Below are 20,336 nucleotides of genomic sequence, written 5' to 3' on the forward strand. Positions count from 1 at the left end.
AAATTTAACAAATCCAGGTGCTAGTGAACTTGTTACAGTACAAACAAACAAAAACACCAAATGCATCATACAAAATGATGCAACTCAGAGCAAAATGGAAACTGAGTATATTGAAATGAGAATACCCATTTAGGATCCATTAGTCAACATGGACTCCTACCATATCATAGAAACCTTAGAATGAGTTAAGTAGCAGCAATATGATACAGATTGGCAATATTTGCCTGAGACACCCATCCAGTGAGCTGGTGATGTTGCTTCTAGTAAATATTAAGGGGTTTTGCTGAGTCACTGGTGCAGGTGACTTATTACCCTTCCAGATATGTGAGGGGCTTTCTAGAAAGAGAGAGGAAGGATCTAAGTTGTGGTTGAATACTGAAGAAGATAAATTAATTATTTAATATGAATATAGCAGGACTGCCTTTAGGCCAACCAGGCTGAGACAATATTGTGATAGGCACAATAGGAATATATAGAAAAGTCTGCAGTCTAGGAGCAGCCAAGCCTCGGATGAGTTCTGTGGAGTGAAGGAGTGAGCGGAATTTGTTATCTTGTTAATTTCTGTGTTAATATACCAAGCTCCAAGACAGAAGTGGGATCTACACCATGTATGGATTGCTTTTGAAATGTAGTTGGAAAAGGCAACTATCACATGTGGTTTAAGGTGTGATTTTTTTTAAATCTTTTTGCAAAAGTGGTATAAAAGAGGAAAATTGGAGGAAGTCTTGACTTAGGGCAGGTCTTCACTACCCGCCGGGTAGTGATCGATCTATTGGGGGTCAATTTATCGCGTCTAGTGTACACGTGATAAAATCGATCCCCGATCGCACTCCCCGTCGACTCCGGAACTCCAGCTCGCAAGAGGCGGAAGCGGAGTCGACGGGGGAGCAGCAGCGGTCGACTCGCTGCTGTCCTCACGGCCAGGTAAGTCGACCTAAGATACGCGGACTTCAAGTTGCGTATCTTAGGTCGATCTCCCCCCCCCCCCCCCCACTAGTGTAGACTTGGGCTTAGATGATGATAAGCCGCAGCAGACCAACAAGAACAACCAAGATAGTTCTAAGAATAGTAGCAAGCCCAGTCTGCAGCCCAAGTCCAACAGCAGCAATTCCAGGACCAAATGTTCCAGACACACCATTCAGGCTACCAATAGCCATCATCTTTTCTCTGTTCAAGATGGGACTGAATGATGACGGTGCCTGGTCACCTTTGAGCAGATGGACACTGCTGTTGCCTGGGAGTAGTCCTGGGATGTCCATTTTGCTCCTTTCCAAGTTCTTTGCTGGCCTTTGGTAAGAACGCTGCCACTGACTACCTTCATTTTCACTGGCTGCCATCCTAGACTGGGTTAGGAACTTTGAGGAGAAGTACCAGCAGCATTTCTGGGGGAAGTTCTTTTCCTCAGAGTTGTGGCTGCACTACTTCACCTAGCAACTAACCTACGAGGTGACTTGGTGTCTCAAGCTTGAATATTAGTCAGTGAAAGAAATTATAGATTGGTTTTAGGCCGTATGCTTAAGAGTTGCAGACTTGGGTGGACCCACATTGACTGTCTATGCTGGCAGAGGTTGTGCAGCACACACAAGACTACATGGAGAAGCTGAGCTACCAGAGGGACCACCACAGTCATGCTGTAGCCCAAGCCTGAAAGACAGTTCATGAGCCAGACTCAAAAAAAAATCAGAGAAAACTGAATGGATCATAGGATTAGAAGTAGGGAGTTAAAACACATTCTCTCCCAGACTGTAGGGAGAGCTGGCCACACCTCCTAACCCATGTTTTGTTTGTGAAGGGAGGCATATAAAAAAATTCTGTGCCATAAGGAGGTGTGACATGGAGATATGTGAGATCAGGCCGACAGAAGGGTACACTCACCTAGATTTAGGGGTGATTCAGCAGTTGCTCCTTTGTCTGCTTTTTGTGTTAGAAAGGAACTGAGATATATCCAAAACTTTCTCCCTTGCAGGCGTGTAATGATGGGGAGATATGTGATCTTACTGAGATCTCCGGGAGATGAACTGTGCCTGTATGAGTGGAAGGGAGAGTGGCTTTTTGACCTGAGAGACTTGTAGTGCACTTAGACCAGAAGATTTAAAACAGCCTAAGTGTTTTCAGGTAGAAGAACCTGTGCATGTCTTATCTGTCCAGAGGAACTTCTAGATGTATCTTGCAGCCTTAATTCCCTGTAAATGGAGATGGTCATTTATCCTTTCCCGTTGTTGTGGGACAAAGCTAAACTTTCCTCTCTCCAGGGACATGAGACTGTGGCTCATGGCTGTGGAACAGGAGATGCTGGCAACCACAGTTGGGCTGGTATTTTACTAATCTGTATATTTGAAAACATGAATACTTCTTGAATGGTGGCAATACTGAGCAAAACTTTGTGTTGTATTTCATAAAACAAGGATTGAATCTATGACAGATAAAAGCATCCTGTTAGTATGATTTTTTTTTTGATGGACAAATTCAAATCTTATAAAAATTTGATTAATGGATTATTTTATCTATACTGCAGTTGTGGAGAGAGAGCATGGACGATTTCCTTTAGAGAGATGCTGACTTACAAAATCTGAGTAATGTACAGATAGGAACAACCGATGGTTTTGCTTTTTATATTGAAGTAAATTTATCAGTTGGATTACATCGGCTTATGTTATCTTGACAGTGACAAATCTGAAGGGCAATACAATGCGTAATGTTTTTAGTCAACTTTCAAGGGGGTAGTTGGTATGCCCACAAAGTAATTTGCACACATAAGTGTAGGATTTGGAATACATACTTTTCTGGGGACATTTACCATATCCTTCCTTTAAAAAATGACCCACAAGTTCAGAGTTTGATCTTGGTCCTGTATCTTTATATAGACAAAATGTCTATTGGACTCAGTCCTGACAGTGCATCTGAAGAAGTGAGGTTTTTACCCACGAAAGCTTATGCCCAAATAAATCTGTTAGTCTTTAAGGTGCCACCAGACTCCTTGTTGTTTTTGTAGATACAGACTAACATGGCTACCCCCGATACCTGAATTCTTATGATATTCAAACCTGATTTAGCCCTGGTGCTACTGGACTCTTGTGTTTTGTCTCATTTTTGGGTTAGAACCAAGGAGTATGGCCCAATTTCAACTCAAAACCATAAATCAGACCAGGTTCACTCAAAACTTGATTCAGTTCATCTTAAAAGGTTCATGAATATTTTGGCAAACCTGATCTAAGTTTTGAGTTACATTGTGAAAGTTAAGTATCAGAGGGGTAGCTTTGTTAGTCTAGATCTGTAAAAAGCAACAAAGGGTCCTGTGGCACCTTATAGACTAACAAATGTATTGGAGCATAAGCTTTCGTGGGTGAATACCCACTTCATCAGATGCATTATGAAAGTTGTGCACAGTTCAAATAAAAAACCACACCGAACCCCATGTACATTCATAATACGAAATTGGTAGAGCCCTGCAAATCTGTGGATATCCGCATCGGCGGATCATTTTTGCAGATTGTGGTTCGGCTGCAGATACAAATTTTGTATCTGTGCAAGGCTCTAGAAATGGGCACATAGTATTATCTGTTATTTTGACTATTCCAAAAAGATGTATTCTGAATATGTGAGCTTTGCTGTTTCACTTGTCAGTGTTTCAAGTACTAATGGAATTAAAATATCACATAGACACCGTAATCCAAACACTGATTATGTTCTTTCCATGAATACTCCTGATATGTGAAAGTTTCTCATAATTCTCTAGATAGTGAAGGAAATGTTACTGATTCTGTTGACTCTATATGGCTACCACTCTGAAATCTATCAGAAGTGTTACTGATAAGGAAACCACCATGTTTAAAATATTTGAGAAAAAAATAAATAATTAAGGTATTTTGGTGGAAGTTTACATGATAATGGTGTCCTCAAGTTGATTTACAAGCACAGAAGGGATTCACCAAGGCTGTAAACCAAAACAATTAGGACTGTGTATATCCCATATCTTAATACCATCACATCAGACCATTATAAAAATACAAAAAGCTCTACCACTTCCTTTTCTGAAATCTCCTCTGCATGCACAGTTATGTACAGTATTCTACTGAAATTCACAATGACATATATGCACAAAATAATAATTGCATTCACACTCCATTCATTATGCTATTTAAATACATATATTAGGAATATAACTTTGAATATAAATGCAGAAAATGTATTCCTGATGGTTGTCACATGACAATAGAAACTATTTTTTACCAAATCAGAATATAAGAACCAGAAATTAACATTTAAAATATTTTCTTTTTCATATCAGACTTTCTATTTGATGCCAGTTAGCCATTTCCAGTTATGAAATGTTACTTACTTTCCAGTTTGTGTTTTTACTTAAATTTTTATTGAGGCAAAACAGGGAAGGGAATAATAAAAAAATACAAAGAGGAAAAAAGAGAACTCCCCCTCTCCCACACAAACATCTCAAAAGAAGGAACAGTTAACAATTCACGGGCTTGTATATAAAATTAAATTCTGAGTCAGTGCAAAGTGAAGAGAATTTAGTTTCAATAAAATCACAGAGACAACCAAAATGACAAAACTTAGAGTAAATCATTTGTAACCCAGGGCTTCGTATTCTGCTGCTTTGGTATAAAGACTGTGAAAGATGGTTTTGTGTAACAGCAAGGAAGCGAGGGAAAACTAGTCTTTTAGAGGTAGAATACTTCCTAGAAACCGCTTTGTGCATGACCCACAAAGAAAGCGAATTCTGATTATCTCCACCTTTGTTTTAACAGCAATTTTTTTTTCTTAATGCAGTAAACCAGTGTCTGTAAAGCAAAAGGACTGAATTAATATACAGAAAGTGATATCCCTTAAAAAAAGACTTGGAATGACTTCCAGATGCCACTGTCAATATAATTCTAAATCAGAGTGACCCTATAGTTAGCGGTAGTAAATTTCACAGAAAGGTGCCCTGAAGCAAATAGGCATTTCAACTAATCAGTCTGATGGTTTAAACATTTCTATATCAAGTGCTTCATTTTTTGGCACACACATTCATCTCTAAGGAACTAGGCTCCTTTTCTTGGAGGTGGGAGATAATAAAAGCATTTGAGAAATAAGAAGAGAAATGAAGCCCAGCAGGGATGAGCAGCCCAGCTGGCAGTAACTCGTAGACCACGGGAAATGTGGGGGCGCTCGTGGCGGGTTCTGAGATCCCAGCATCTGTACCTTGAATTTGGAGGCTAGAATTAGTGCATCTGTGTTGGACCCCAGTGAAGTACTTCTACTAGGTATGGTTGGGTGTTTTGTGTGACAGATAGCCTTGCTCTCCCACAACTTGGTGTGCTCTGGCACTGGAAACATCCATGATCCCATAGCTATGTGCTGGACCATTCTGCAAATTGAAGGAGGCTTCCACAGTGGGTATCAGCACAAAAACAAGAGAACCCTAGATTCAGTGTTAATGTAGAAGAGGCACTTATTTGGTGCTCTAAGGGAAGTGAGAGAGGCTGGGCAATCTTGTGTTGTGGAAAATTGACCACAATTGGCCCAAGCCAAAATACAGGCCTACCTGATCCAACCAAAGGTTAGGCCCAACAATTTTTCTACAACAATTGTTTCCAACAGATGAGGAGGATGGAAAGTTGAATGAACATCACCTTCCACTACCAACCCCTGCAGCACTTAGGGCCAGATTTTCACACCTTGGAGCTTTCAGGAAATGGTTTTCCCATAATATGAATATTTTTGAGACATTGAAATTTTTTCCTGACTTGAAATGGAACAAAATATCAAAATCTAAAAAAAAAAAAAAAAAAAAATTGTGCACCAAAAATATTTTTGGTTCAGGTCCATTGAAATGTTTCATTTTGGTAACTTTTAAATATTTTGTTTTGATTGTGAACTTTTTTAAGTCTATCTTAAATTTCTAAATGAAAGTTGTTTCAAATTGAAAAAAAATTGAATTTTTAATTTAAAAGAAGTTGACATGAAATGTTTTGACCATTTCTGAAACTTTTTGGCACATTTTTTTTTTGAGTCAGGAGGTTTGTTGAATATGAACCTGTTTCATAAACACTACTGGTTTTGGTGAATTGACTTTTTAAAAAAAGAAAAGAAAAAATGCTTTGTTGAAAATTCCTGACCAGCTCTAGTCAGACTCTGTGGAGGCAATTCTGAAAGAGTTCAGCCTTATTTAGGCACTTCAATAAGCTCCAGATTGTCAAATAAGTTCAGCACTTATCAGGTCCTACTGAGATGCTTCTGGCCAGTTTTTCAAGTAAGCTCTGCACCCAGCAGGGAAGTTGGAGATGGACTGTAAATTGAGCACTTCACGAATCTGCAGTTTGCTGAGCTTCTACTGTATTTCTTTAAGTATTCCTTCATGTGCAACTAATTATGATGTAGATTATTAGCACTGAAAAAATGTTCAGAATCTAATTTACTTCTTGCATTTCCCTCTGTTTGAACAATATAGATTAGGCAGATTTCTGAATCAATTTGTGAGATTTTTATTCTCTCCATTTACTAAGTGTGGTCTAGAAATGACCATTTTTTTTCTTTCATTTTTAAATATTCTTTTATGGAATATTGATCTTCTTTATATACTTACAAATAATAAAACCTAGTTCTGCATAGACAGATTCAAGTCCATTTTACATTCTGGATCTCTATTGTTATTTATAAACATGCTAGGTACTGTACAGATTTATAAGAAAGCAGTCCTGGCCCTCAAGAGTTTATGATCTGTAAAGACAAAAAACCCCACAAACTGTGGGAGTCAGAGACACAATATGCAAGAAAAATAAGACTGATGATTAGGACGTAGTTTGTTAATTCCATGTGTACTTAGTTATTTGGTTTTTATTTTTATCTGTGTATATTTACTTTTTTGTAGGCTACCTGCAGAATGTGTTTTTTTAGCAGTGATTTGAATTATTTGAACTCTGCACTAGCATGCTGCAATGTCTGAGTTCCAGACTCTGCAGGTTCTTTGCTTAAAATAACTTAGATTCCACTTCAGTCTGAATTATTTCTTTACCTATGCTGGTTACAAATAAGAGCTATGTAATAACTGAGTTGCCATTCAGTAGAGGAAAATGTTTATTTTTTTTTCCATTTTGTTTACTTGGTGCGTGGATAGCAGCAATTTGTGTCTAGTCAGTTTCAATGTTTCCCCTGCACAGTCAGTCAGTCTTTTCCCCTTGTTGTTTGTGGTGGCAATCTGCACAGCAACAACAGGTGGAAAACATTTTAAAGAATAGGGAAATATGATCGTAATGCCACAAAAATGGGGAGGGGAACTCTGGGGAAGGTGTTATACCTGAAGCTGTTTTTAGCTCATTTTTTAAACTGACTAGATTTCAAGTTGACAGTGTCAACTAAATAAGATGTTAAAATGATCCATAACATTATTTTATGGTCGCTGCTAAATATTTGCTTTTTCCATGCTTTTTAGGATCATAGCCACTCACAAGTTTCACAGTATCGCCAGGATCATTCTTTGATTATGAGATCGATTGTTCATATGACGGATGCTGCTCGTTCAGGAATTATGCCTCCTAGTCAGTTAACCACCATTAACCAGTCTCAGCTAAGTGCACAGCTGGGACTAAATTTAGGAGGCACTAGCTTGCCACATACTTCTCCTTCACCTCCTGCAAGTAAATCAGCAACTCCTTCCCCTTCCAGCTCTATAAATGAAGAGGATGCAGATGAATCAAACAGAGTAAGTTATAGTATGTGTTATTATATGACTAGATATAATATAGTTTTGAATACGTAGCAGTAGAACTGCTGACTTCACTGCAATGTGGCCAGGTAAAATATACAGATATTTCAGTAGTGGAGTATATGATTGTGGCAATATTCATAAGATCTGGGTGACCTCTTTACTTAGTAAAATTATATTTGCTTTTGAAGTGTACATAATACACCTCTACCCCGATATAACAGGAATTCGGATATAACACGGTAAAGCAGCGCTCCGGGCGGGCGGGGCTGCGCACTCCGGCGGATCAAAGCAAGTTCAATATAATGCGGTAAGATTTTTTGGCTCCCGAGAACAGCGTTATATCGGGGTAGAGGTGTATAGCTCTTTAGTGATTTTAGGAGGATATCTTAGGCATGTATGTATGTATATATGTATGTATAGGCCTATTTCTTTATGACAAATTTCAGATTTTATAGACGTGATCAGTCAGTTTACGCTATCTTATAACTGTTTTGACATTTTAACATTCTTTAGTGTCGTATATTAAAATATACATGCATTTTGCTAGAAATAAAGGTTGACCTTTCCCTTTTTATGAAAGTTTTAGTATGCCTGGAGTTCATTTCCACTGAGATTTAAATAGACCTGTTAGCAAAGGAATTATTCTGGTCAGATCAACTGAAATTAATACAAATATTTGAGCAATGAGAATTTATTTAAGGGTTAGGGTTGCATGTACTACCCATGCAGATCTCCTGATGAAACCAATGGGAACTGTGCATGTGAAAGCTCTGCAGGATAGGGTTGTCATATACCAAAGCAATATTATGGAGAAAAGTATCAGAGGGGTAGCCGTGTTAGTCTGGATCTGTAAAGAGCGACAAAGAGTCCTGTGGCACCTTCTAGACTAACAGACGTATTGGAGCATAAGCTTTCGTGGGTGAATACCCACTGCGTCTGATGAAGTGGGTATTCACCCACGAAAGCTTATGTTCCAATACGTCTGTTAGTCTATAAGGTGCCACAGGACTATTATGGAGAAAGTCCTTTCTTCACCATATCCCTCTGCTGCCACAGAGTATCCCTAGAACAACAGAATGGGGTAGAATGTAAGGAGCACATATATGTTGTAAGAAGCCCCCTCTGTGACTCTTGGAGGGGTCCTCGGGAGGGTCTCCTGTGTGCCAGCCTCAGGGAGGATCCTTGGCAGTGAATTGATGACTACATGGATCCATCAGTTCACTGCTTCTCCACCCATCAACCCACAGGAAGTGGTGGAGTTGGAGAGTGATAGCAGTGTGTGTTCACTCTAGCTCTGTAGCAACTGAAGAATGACTCCACTATTGCTCTGTAGCCAGAGGAAAGTATTCGTAACCCCTGGCCCAAGTGGGAGTTAACAGGCTTAGTCAAGGGACTAGGAGGTGCCCCTAAGCTTCTTATTTTTGAGTTTCTGTTGCTGAAATCTATTCTTTCATGGAGAATTCACAAAATATGTAATGTATCCTGTATTAATTTTTATAGAAATTATATCCAGGACATGCTCTTCCCATCCAAAACTTAAGGGATTGAGTCTGCAACCCTTAGTCATGTTGAATAGTTATTACACACACATTTAGTTCCATTAAGGCCAATGGGATTAAACGCCTGAGTTAATTCTACTCAGCAGGAGTAAGGGTTGCACAACAGGATTCTAAAACATTACCTGTCCATTAATCTTATTCATTTGTTGTTTAATAGAACTTCTGAGGATTTTTCATAGACACATATATCTTCCTAATTATATTTCAAGTGAATATACCGTGTAGGCAATGATTTTTGTTGTTGTTTCTTAGGCTACTGGAGAAAAAAGAGCTGCTCCAGATTCTGGCAAGAAGCCCAAGACTCCAAAGAAGAAGAAAAAGAAAGATCCCAATGAACCACAAAAGCCAGTGTCAGCATATGCTCTATTCTTCAGGGACACACAGGCTGCAATTAAAGGGCAGAACCCCAATGCTACATTTGGAGAGGTTTCAAAAATAGTAGCATCTATGTGGGACAGTTTAGGAGAAGAACAAAAACAGGTAATAAAGAATAGACTGCAGTTATGCAATAGTATATTAGGAGAAGTAAAATGACAATCCTGCTAAGTAAATAGCAGAAGCTAGATTGTCAGCTAGTGTATGTCAATGTTGCTCCACTGAGCTATGCTGATTTACATTTCCTGAGGAGCAGACCGCAAAACAGCATGTTATAGGAGTCTGACGGTGGTATCGAACTTTGATGTCCTATCAATTCATGTAGATAACCGTTACCATCAAGTCCAGTCTTTACAGGTCAGTTTGGAGAAAGCTTGGGTGATGGCATCCCAGTACCCTGTTATATATAATTTAAATAATATATTGTCAAGCTTTTTTTCTTTTTACATTACTCAAAATTTAGACTAGAAGGAGGGAAGGTGCAACACATTTGCCATTTCCTTTGGTCTTCTTTACGAACCTTTGTTACAAAGATTGTTGGTTTCAAACCTTTGAAGCCAACCCTGTGTGCCTCATTATATCAGCCTAGTGTTTGAAATGTTATTCATAGCTCATTTTAAAACTTAGTACAGTAGAATGAGTTTTCAGAGATTAGCGCTTCTTTCTTAGGGGTTGTGTTCCTCTCCATATCCACATAACTCCTATGCATGAACTGAGAAAATAATAGGTCTATTCTCCTGTTGATACTTCTGCGCAACCCCCATTATTGTTAATGGAAGTTATGTTTGCATGTTGATAGAAGAATAGACCCCTTAGTGATAAGCAGAACAATGTGAAGAAGGGAGAGGCATACTTATTGGCCTCTTGTTACAAAGCACCTGCTACCATGTAAAGTGGCTGATTCACTTGGTTTTGGTTTAATGGTGACTGCTCTAGTTTTCAATGGTTAGTGAAGTTAAAATCCCCGATCCTAAAGTATATTTTGTCTCTCAATTCTGAGATCTCCAATCACCCCTTAAGCTCCCTAATTTGGAAAACAGTTTTGTGGCAAGCTATGAACGGTTCTTGTTTTGGACATACAGTGTATGATTTCTTTGGAAGATTTTCAGCCTGCTAAATGTTAGCAGTTTAAAGGTGAATTTTTTCCATATATTGAAAATGAGATACACAAAAATACAGATGGCTCAGCTTTGGCTTAACTCTGTTTCAATTAAAGTCAGTGGGAATTGAGTTAGGTCAACTTTGCACACTTTTCAAAATCCGACCCTTAATAGAGTGTGATGTTTTTCTACATCTTCACCCATACTGCCTAAAAAAGATCTTCACTCCCTGGAGATTTTCACTAGTTTTGCAGACTTAATTTCATCTTCTTCTCTTCTACCAGCCCTTGAAATTGCACTCCTGCCATATCTCCCTGATAATTGGTCTTAGTACAGCATTAGCTCCTATAGAGGTGAGACAAGCCTGGAAATCACGTCATGGAGAAGGAAACATCTTGCTGAAAGAAATGTCATACTTAATAGTACTGACCACTAGCTAAGACCATTCACTATAGCAATTTGTAGCAGCCATAGAACAATAATATGATTAGTGATAACAAGGATTACCAAAGGAAAACATTAGGGTACCATGGTTAAAATCCAAACAGGTAGGCAGTAAGCTGAAAACTGATGTTCATCTACAGGAGTAGATAGTGTACAGTGTAAGGTAATATAATTTTCAGTGTAAGGCTAGTTGTCAACATTTTAAGAGAAGAAAAATCACATAACTGTGTGTGTGGGGGGGGGGGGGGGGAATAGACTGAAAAGCAGGACTATATCTTTAATTTCCTTGCATGTCTACAAGCATGACCCTATTCGGGCAAGTGGTGTTTTATGGTGAAAAATGTATAAGCTGAAGTTGGTGTTAATTGTGGTGTCTTTAACAGGTATATAAAAGGAAAACGGAAGCCGCCAAAAAAGAATACCTAAAGGCACTTGCTGCCTATCGAGCTAGTCTGGTTTCTAAGGTAAGCCTGATGGTGACTTCAGTCAAACATAAGGTAGAGTTTGGCAATGGTGATTTAAATGTGAATTTTGTCATGTGATTAAAAATAAATCTAGAATCCCAGAGTTCCTTTAATATAGCCCTGAAACATTTGGTATAACAGCTCAAATGACATTCTGTGCTTAATTCTTGCACAAACATTTTTCATAGTCCTAAAATCACAGTAATAAATATCAGATAATAACTATGCAAACACACCTTGTCTCTGGGTTATTTTTAGAAGTAAAATAATACATGTCACTATGGTGAGCAACAGTTTGTAAAAGTAGAATTTGGTCATTAGAAATGTATTGACTTTTAAATACTCAGATTTACAAGCTATTTGCAGAATTTTCCAAGTACCCACTTTTTAAGAAGACACAGAATATATTGGATATGGGGCAGGGTGGAAGATGAGCTGTGATGAAACCTGTGTATTTCTTGCTGTTGAAGGACAGAAATACACTGTGGCTATGAATTTAGAAAGTACCTGCAAATGGACAACCAGGATCCATACTGAGTACTTTAGAAGAAATACAATTATAAAACCTAACTTGCAATACAACTCTACCCTGATATAATGTGACCCGATATAACACGAATTTTGATATAACACGGTAAAGCAGTGCTCGTGGGAGCGGGGCTGCACACTCCGGCGGATCAAAGCAAGTTCAATATAACGCGGTTTCACCTATAACGCAGTAAGATTTTTTGGCTCCCGAGGACAGCATTATATCGAGGTAGAGGTGTATGAGGAAAGTCAGCCTATAGCATTCTTATGTAAGAAGTAGCCAGAATCCCTAACTCCAACAATAAAACATAAGGAAACAGTACAAGAAAATGATGAAAACCAGCTTTCAAGATCACTTATATGAATAGCAGAAGAGAAAGTGTTGAGCATTTCATATAATTCAGATTACAAATATCAAAACAACACCAGTAGTTGAAAACTTTGAGCTATATCTGAAGTTATATTGTCTGCAGGATATGGCTCTTTATTATCTCAAGGGTTTGTAAAATGAGGCCACTAAGTCACTTGGACACTTCTGAAAATGTTACCCTAATCCTCTTTTCAAAAGCACCAAAATTATTATTTATTATTTATTTGTATTACTGTAGTGGCTAGGAGCCCTAGTCATGCACCAGAATCCCATTGTACTAGGTACTTTACAAACACAGAACAAAAAGATGGTCCCTATCCTAAGGGGCTTATAATCTACATATAAGACAAGAGAACAGATGGATATAGACAGACAGGAGAGTACACAGAAACAATGAGACAATATTGGTCAGCATAACAGGCCTGGATTGTTAAATATATTTAGGTGCCTAAAGATGCAGATAGGCACCTACTGGGATTTTCAAAAATGCTTAGGTGCCTAACTCTCATTGAAATCCCTTTAGACTTTAATCATCTGTAAAGAACTCCAACTTGGTACACTAATGACAATAAATTGTTGAGAACCATACTCTACAAGTCAGTTAAAGAGGTTTTGCCTTCAGTGCCGTGTCATCATGTAATTCCATTCACATCTGTCACAGGAAAGTTTTGTAGAAAACAAATATGCAAGTATGCAACGTATTGTGCCATGATGTCCCTGTGGGTATTTATCTTAAAGCCGCTGGGCTAAATTCAGGTCTTCCCCCATGCAATCCCATTGACTTTAGCAGGATTGCAAGGGTTCAGGGAGAGCAGAATTTAGCTTCCTGTCAGAATCAGAACTTTAGTTGCTTGTGGTACCAGCTAGAGCGGTGGATTAATGCAGAATGGAATGAATCAATGAATCTGAGCCCTAATGGTCTCTTCTCCCTGCTAATTGATATTTTCCAGAAAAAAAAAAACCCTCTCTTTCCTTGGCAGCTTCTGGATTTTCTCTCCACATCAACAGCACCCCTTTTTGTCCCTGTAAAAATGTGAGGTCCCTTAAATTGATCTGGGTAACTCTTAGCCAGGATTCCTGCCAGCCTCTCTATCTTGTACAGATTTAATTTAAAAAGGAAGAAATAAGAAATGAGACAATAGATCTATTGAAACTGCTGTTCAATAAAGGAAATTGGCTGTATTGTGCAAACTCTACGAAGTGTTGTGACTCATATCTGCTACATGAACCACTATAACAACTGTAAGACTGCTTAGGATGAATTATCTTTTCTACTTCATGTTAAGCTGTTTCCATTAACAGTATATGAGGGCAGAAAGGGACTTCATATAATTTGTGAGCCTGATAATAATGCCCTTCTCTGTACCAATATCAGCTCTTGAATTTCTCTTTTAAACACAGGCGGCTGCAGAATCAGCTGAAGCCCAGACAATACGGTCTGTTCAGCAAACGTTGGCGTCCACTAATTTGTCATCCTCTCTTCTGCTGAATACTCCTCTTTCTCAACATGCAACAGTGTCTGCATCTCCTCAGACTCTCCAACAGTCCCTTCCCAGGGCAATCGCTCCAAAACCTTTAACCATGAGACTGCCAATGAATCAGATTGTAGCTTCTGTTACCATTGCACCAAACATGCCAGCAAACATTGCAGCCCCATTGATAAGCTCTATGGGAACAAATATGGTCGCAACACCATCTTCATCGCAAGTAAGCCCTTCAATGCAAACCCAGCAGCATCAGATGCAACAACTACAGCAGCAACAGATGCAGCAAATGCAGCAGCAGCAACTACATCAGCATCAAATGCATCAGCAAATCCAACAACAAATGCAACAGCAGCATTTTCAGCACCACATGCAGCAACATTTGCAGCAGCAGCAGCATCTTCACCAGCAAATTAATCAGCAGCAAATGCAACAGCAGCTGCAACAGATACAGCTTCAGCAAATGCAGCAGCAGCAAATGCAACACATGCAACACCAGTCCCAGCCTTCTCCTCAGCAGCATTCCCCTGTCGCCTCACAGATGACCTCACCCATCCCTGCCATTGGGAGCCCTCAGCCAGCATCTCAGCAGCACCAGTCACAAATACAGCCCCAAACACAGACTCAAGTATTATCGCAGGTTAGTATTTTCTGAAGATAAATGTTCTTGCAACATTGTTTTGCATTTATCCAGGGGGTGGGGTAAACCATATTTGGCTGAAAACTGTAAATTGTTGATGGTAGTTATGCAGAGATGCATAACAGATCAAACGATCCTCTAAAGTGTCTATTAGATAGGCAATAAAGAACTACAATGTAGCTGTGTATCATCTTTTAGCTGACTATAAATCATTTTGTTAAAAAAAAAAAAATTAAAAAAAAAAAAAAAAAAAGCTGTGCTCCTTTTCATGTGATGGCCTTTTTAATTTATTTCAGCTTTACCTACAATATGTGAATCAAATGGCCTAATAAATACTTGGATGTTATGACTGCAAAATGGCCTTTCGGAGTTATATAATGTAACCTTTCTTTCTCTAAAAGTGAGTAATGCACTTCAAGGCAGTTTAAACTCATGAAACCCTTAAAAGCACAGTTGTAACTACCTGTAAAATGATGATTGGATTTCATACAATCACACTTGTATGACATGAGTAGTTGATGGCATTTTTTGTCATGAAAATAATGTAAATCAGATTTTTGCCAAAGCTCTTATTTTTTTCTTTCCTACACGTCTTCAGAAAAACAAATGCAAGCGACTAAACTTAAATGGTTGACCCGTCCTTTCACTTTGATTTCTCCAAATAAACGTACCATACTTTGTAACAAAATATATATCGACACTGTTACCCTATTATGTTAATTCCAGTTACAAAACAAATGTGAATATTATATTCTGTGTTTAAGTGATGAGTTTCAGATTTAATACACTGTATTTTTAAAAGGGAAATGCACTTAAATAAAACTGTTATTACAAAAACTGAGATTAAAAAATGCAAGAGGATTTAATATGCTGTAATACCAGTAGAATATTTAAAAGAAGCTCCACATCTGAATAATCAATGTAAATATTTTCTTTAAAAGTTGTAAGTTTTTCATATCATGTGTTGTAAAGTTTTCATAAATGAGGCTTTAATGTAAACACTGGTAACATGAACTATTAATTGCTACATTGCTTATTGTGTTTTTAAGCTGTTTTATACTTTTTTATGAGTTATGATAGCAGCAATTAAGTTGTTTGTATTTTGCTTATCTAAAATAAATGCTTTTATCTTGCTATAGAATAAACACATTTCAGTAAAACCAGTGGACTGGAAGTGTTTGATGCAACAACCAGAAGAAAGTGTTCACTTTTAATAGTACCGTCTTTAAAAACTTACTTATTCTCCCTTCAGATTTTTATTTTCTCAAGCACCCTGTGTTAACTAGGTACTGTGCAGTTTGCTGGTACTGTATACGATCAGTTCTGGTATATGTACAAGTGCCCTCGTTAAAACATGTGAAGAACAGCATATGACTTGTTTACAGTCTCTGAGACTAACTGCACAGGCAGGGTATAGAGGGTGGGATTATAAAACATTCACAATACACAGATGTTGCATAATATCAAAGGCACTACTAGAGGAGACGAGGTAGCAGAATCAGGCAGACTAGTAGTATTTCAAAATGGTCTCAGTCAAAATTCTGGATTTAAAAAAACCCTGAACTTCGTTGCCACAGACCCATAGTTCTGTAACAGGCTGATTCAAAACCCTGGATATAAAACCCCTGAACTTTGTGATTCAGGCTTATCTCTATTTGTCTTATTTGCATATTTTAGCATATGAGCACTGAGTGATATATAGGGGTAAAAAATATAAGCATGTCACATGGCAGGTTTGGAATCTTCTTCTACTGTAGTGTCAAGATGCTGGTGCTTTTTATACATTCTTATTCTGGAGAAGGAAAAGAACTTTTTTTTTTTCTTTCTCTGATTTCTTTCCCGGTAATAGCTGCACTATGAGTGCACTGTGACCACTATCCCCAGTTGTCTTGCATGATTAATTACAGCATCTGTCCTGTCAGAAACTATAATGAAGAGGTCTTGATAAAAATTGCAAATTACCACTGGCAACAATCTAAAACTGCTTATGATAAAATGAAAATTAAAAACAGCAAGTGTCAAGCCTGAGCAGAATCCTAATCTGAAAAGAATGAGCATGTTAGAGGAGTCCATGGCTACTACGCTCAGGACAGAACCCAACAAAATGGAATATAGATTCCTAAAAAGTTGCAGTTATAGTTGTGAGAAGATTTACTATATGTTGTGAGTTATTAATAATGAATTCAGCTTTCAATATTTCATAATCTGGCACTTTGTTTATTATGTACAAATATTGAACAGCAAGATATTCTAATTATAAATTTATAGATTTCTTGGAGCAGAAAAATTCATGTATAAATTGAAGTATTTCATAATAGGTGTTAGTTGACAGGTACCAGTGTTTGAAATAGTCTTACTATGATATCTAATTACGTCTGGGAGGGAGAAGGTTTATTCCACACATGAGGAAGTCTGCATGCATTAGAAATGTCACAGCAGAGGTTGACAGTGAGAGATTTTTCTGTGTCAGTTTTAACCAACGTTACATAACAATGGGAACCATTTTATAGGCTATTTTAAAACCTTTAGACAACTGTCTTCAAAAATAATTGCTAAACTCCATGTGACAGTAATTGTGTATTAGTTTTATAATTGTCATTTTGAAGACCTATGAAGTATTGTTGGAAAAATGTCACTAGTAATAAGAGTTAATTACAACTGAAGTCTGTTTTCAACTATTTGCAGTTAGAATCAGGTGTTATTACGCTCATTAAATGATTTCATAAATCCTGGGTGGTATCCCATTTGATTCAGTGCTGCTGAACTATTGATAGTCAATTCCAGGAAAAATAGCTTTAATTACTGCAGTTAAAAACATTAATCATTAAGCAGAACTGTACATACTAAATGTCAAGATTTGAGTCATGGAAAATACTTTTCCCCCTACTTGTTACAAAATTATATTTCACATGGTCCACAACAGCATATTGCAGAACATCTTGTGTTTCAAATTGTACAAGTTAGCATTCATATGCTCCAGGTTTGAGTACATAATTTTGCTGTTACAGGTCAGAAATACAACTGTTAATATACAATTCATACAGGAAATATGCCTAATGATTTTGGTGTCATACACCTATTAAATAAAGTTTTTACTCCTATCATTAACAAGTACTTAACTACCCCCTTCATTTCCCAAGGTTTTAGATACTTTATCACCCCAGTTAACTACATTCTACTTTCACATTAACCTAGGCTGACACATGATGAAAGAACATAAGGAGGTTTAATTTTTAGCTGACACGGGGTCATTAGTTTCCAACTCAGAGAACAAAGGCTTTAAATACCTTTATGCAGCATAATTTCAACTATATATTATCACCTGACCATTGTGGTTTGAAGATTTTTCTAGCCAGATGGATTAAATATCTCAAGTTTAACCAGAAGTCTGGCGCTGACTCCTTTCAATGGGGTTTGGACATTTGAATGGCTCCTTTTCCATTTCTCACTTCATGGAGTATTTTTCAGCACTGGACTTCATTCTAACCTTTCCCTCTCTCCTTTGTTTGGCTTTTGTTTTGCAACAGCTGTTATTATCGTTTTTGGTCAGCTGTGATTGCTGGAGGCAAAATAGGACCAGATGGTGTTTTGCTATGCATGAATGGAGAGTTAGAGGAGTTTAGATTGAATAGGCCAAGTTTGAATGGTGTCTATGCACCACCTGCCCCCTTCAGCAGCAGCATACACATCATAGTAGCATGATCTGTCTCAGACCTACTAGAATTGGATGGGAATGGAGAAAGCCTTGTTGGATTGTCTCCATATTTATTGATCTTCCATGCACTAACAGCATAATGCAGTGCACAGTCAATTTGAGTGAATTGGATATGACACAGCATGTACATGTAATTTATCACTGTAGTCTCTTGGTACACTTTAAGTTTTGCTGCTACAGGAAAATGCACCCTCAGTAGTCGCCTGCATTAATAGACTAAGTAGATGGATAATTGTACTGTTTGTGAACAAACTATTCTCAAAATACACAATTTAAACCGTCAGAAGAAGAAAATAATTCACAAATCTAATTGGTAAAGAACAGATTCAGCATTTTGGCACAAATAAAATGCCCTTGATTTTTATTTTTTGTTTGGTTGGTTTGGATTTTGGTTTGCCTGTGAAATTTAAATAAAGAATTTGTTCTACCTGGTAGTAGGATCACTAGAGCAGAGCCAGAAAAATTCAGAAAATCTTTCGGTACATATATGTGCACAGGTGTCTTCCTGCTTAGTAACAGGGAGGATATTTTATTAACTGTACGTCACTTACCAGCCATTAACACATGGTCATTCAAATTAGCCATGCAAACTGGTTTTGGAGGAGCATAGCTTGAGCAAAGGACTTCTGGATTCAATCAGTGCTGGCAGCAGTGATGGGGTCGGATTTTCAAAGAAATTAACGTCTTGATGCACCTTTTAATAAATAGAACAAAATGGAAAAACTCATAGCAGCTACACTAAGGCTGGATCTGGCCCTAGGTGTGAACAAAATGTATATGCAATTGCATGCCTAAATTGCCTATTCTGTTATTGTGCTTGCACTTTCAAAGCCCCAGTTCGATGTGTAACTGGCCATTTGATGTGCGGCGCACAAGTTAGCGATGCAGTTGCGACCCTCGAAAATCAATCACTGGCTTTCTGTGCCACTGGATAGAAAAAACAAACAGTTCTTAAGTCAGCTGCTTGCTTATGAAAAAGCTTGAAAAATGAAGCATTTTTCAGTTGAAGGGATTTTAAGAGTTTTCAACCGCCAATGAATTCCTGGTTTTGAAGGTTGAGGAGGGTTGGGTTTCATGATAGCTAGGTGCATCTGAGGGACCGAAAAAAGAAACACTTTTTTTTTTAAAAAATACTAAAATCTAACAAGGATGTACTGCTTTGGATGAGCTTTTCTGACAGTTACTAAACACCTGTGATGAACACTCTATTTATCTCTACTACAGAGTAGAGAGGAAATATTTTCAATAATGTTTTCTGTCCAAGCACACAGAGTATTAACTTTTTCAACTTCTATACCACCAGCTCGGTCTACACACAGTTTTTGTACTGATTTAATTGCATTCACCAGAGATGTGATTTTTTTTTTTTAACTGAAAAAATTAAATTGGTAGAAGGCTTAGGAATAAACTATACTCATATAAACACCTTTGTATCAGTATAATTGCGTCCACACTAGTGTAGTTGGACTTCTATTACTATACTGGTATAGTTAAAGTTGTACAACTTTTCTGTGTAGACAAGCCCAAGGCCCTGATCCAGTAAAGCACATATGTAACTTTAAGCATGTGAGTAGTAATTTCATTGACGTGACTGCTCACATGCTTAAAGTTACATATTTGCATAAATGCTTTGCTGGATTAAAACCTAATTGAAAAATGTATCTTTTTTTACAGAAATAGTCCTTCAATAACTAATAATAACATCCTGAAGATAACAGAGAGCAAGAAATGAAAGAACAAGACTTTTCCATGTTGATGTTTTTCCTTTTTTTAGTTTCTATTCCAAACCACTCCGGGGCCTCATTTGCAAATGCGCAGGCAAATATATACACCTACGTTTTATGCTCGTACAGTGATTGTACACGTCACAACCGTGAAGTGAAATAACCATCTAACTTGTTATTTGCATGCTTAGTCATGCTCAGTGTTAGTTTTGCATTTCTGTGGCAAAG

General features: G+C 37.8%; 1 protein-coding gene across 2 annotated transcripts in view; it reads left to right on the forward strand.

The window, feature by feature from the left end:
- Positions 1-15,791, forward strand: part of TOX3 (TOX high mobility group box family member 3) — an 85,646-nt gene extending 69,855 nt beyond the window's left edge. The window contains exons 4-7 of one of the 2 annotated variants that reach the window (XM_029911752.1): positions 7,430-7,699; positions 9,517-9,744; positions 11,567-11,680; positions 13,947-15,791. In XM_029911752.1, coding sequence (XP_029767612.1) covers positions 7,430-7,699; positions 9,517-9,744; positions 11,567-11,680; positions 13,947-14,684 — 1,350 coding nt within the window. In that variant the 3' untranslated portion in view covers positions 14,685-15,791. The remainder of the gene's footprint in view (positions 1-7,429; positions 7,700-9,516; positions 9,745-11,566; positions 11,681-13,946) is intronic. The other variant, XM_024208733.2, reaches the window with a different exon arrangement.
- Positions 15,792-20,336: the final 4,545 nt, after the last annotated feature.

The sequence above is a fragment of the Terrapene carolina genome, unplaced genomic scaffold (assembly GCF_002925995.2).
Source record: "Terrapene carolina triunguis isolate 2854851 unplaced genomic scaffold, T_m_triunguis-2.0 Scaffold130, whole genome shotgun sequence".
NCBI lineage: Eukaryota > Metazoa > Chordata > Testudines > Emydidae > Terrapene > Terrapene triunguis.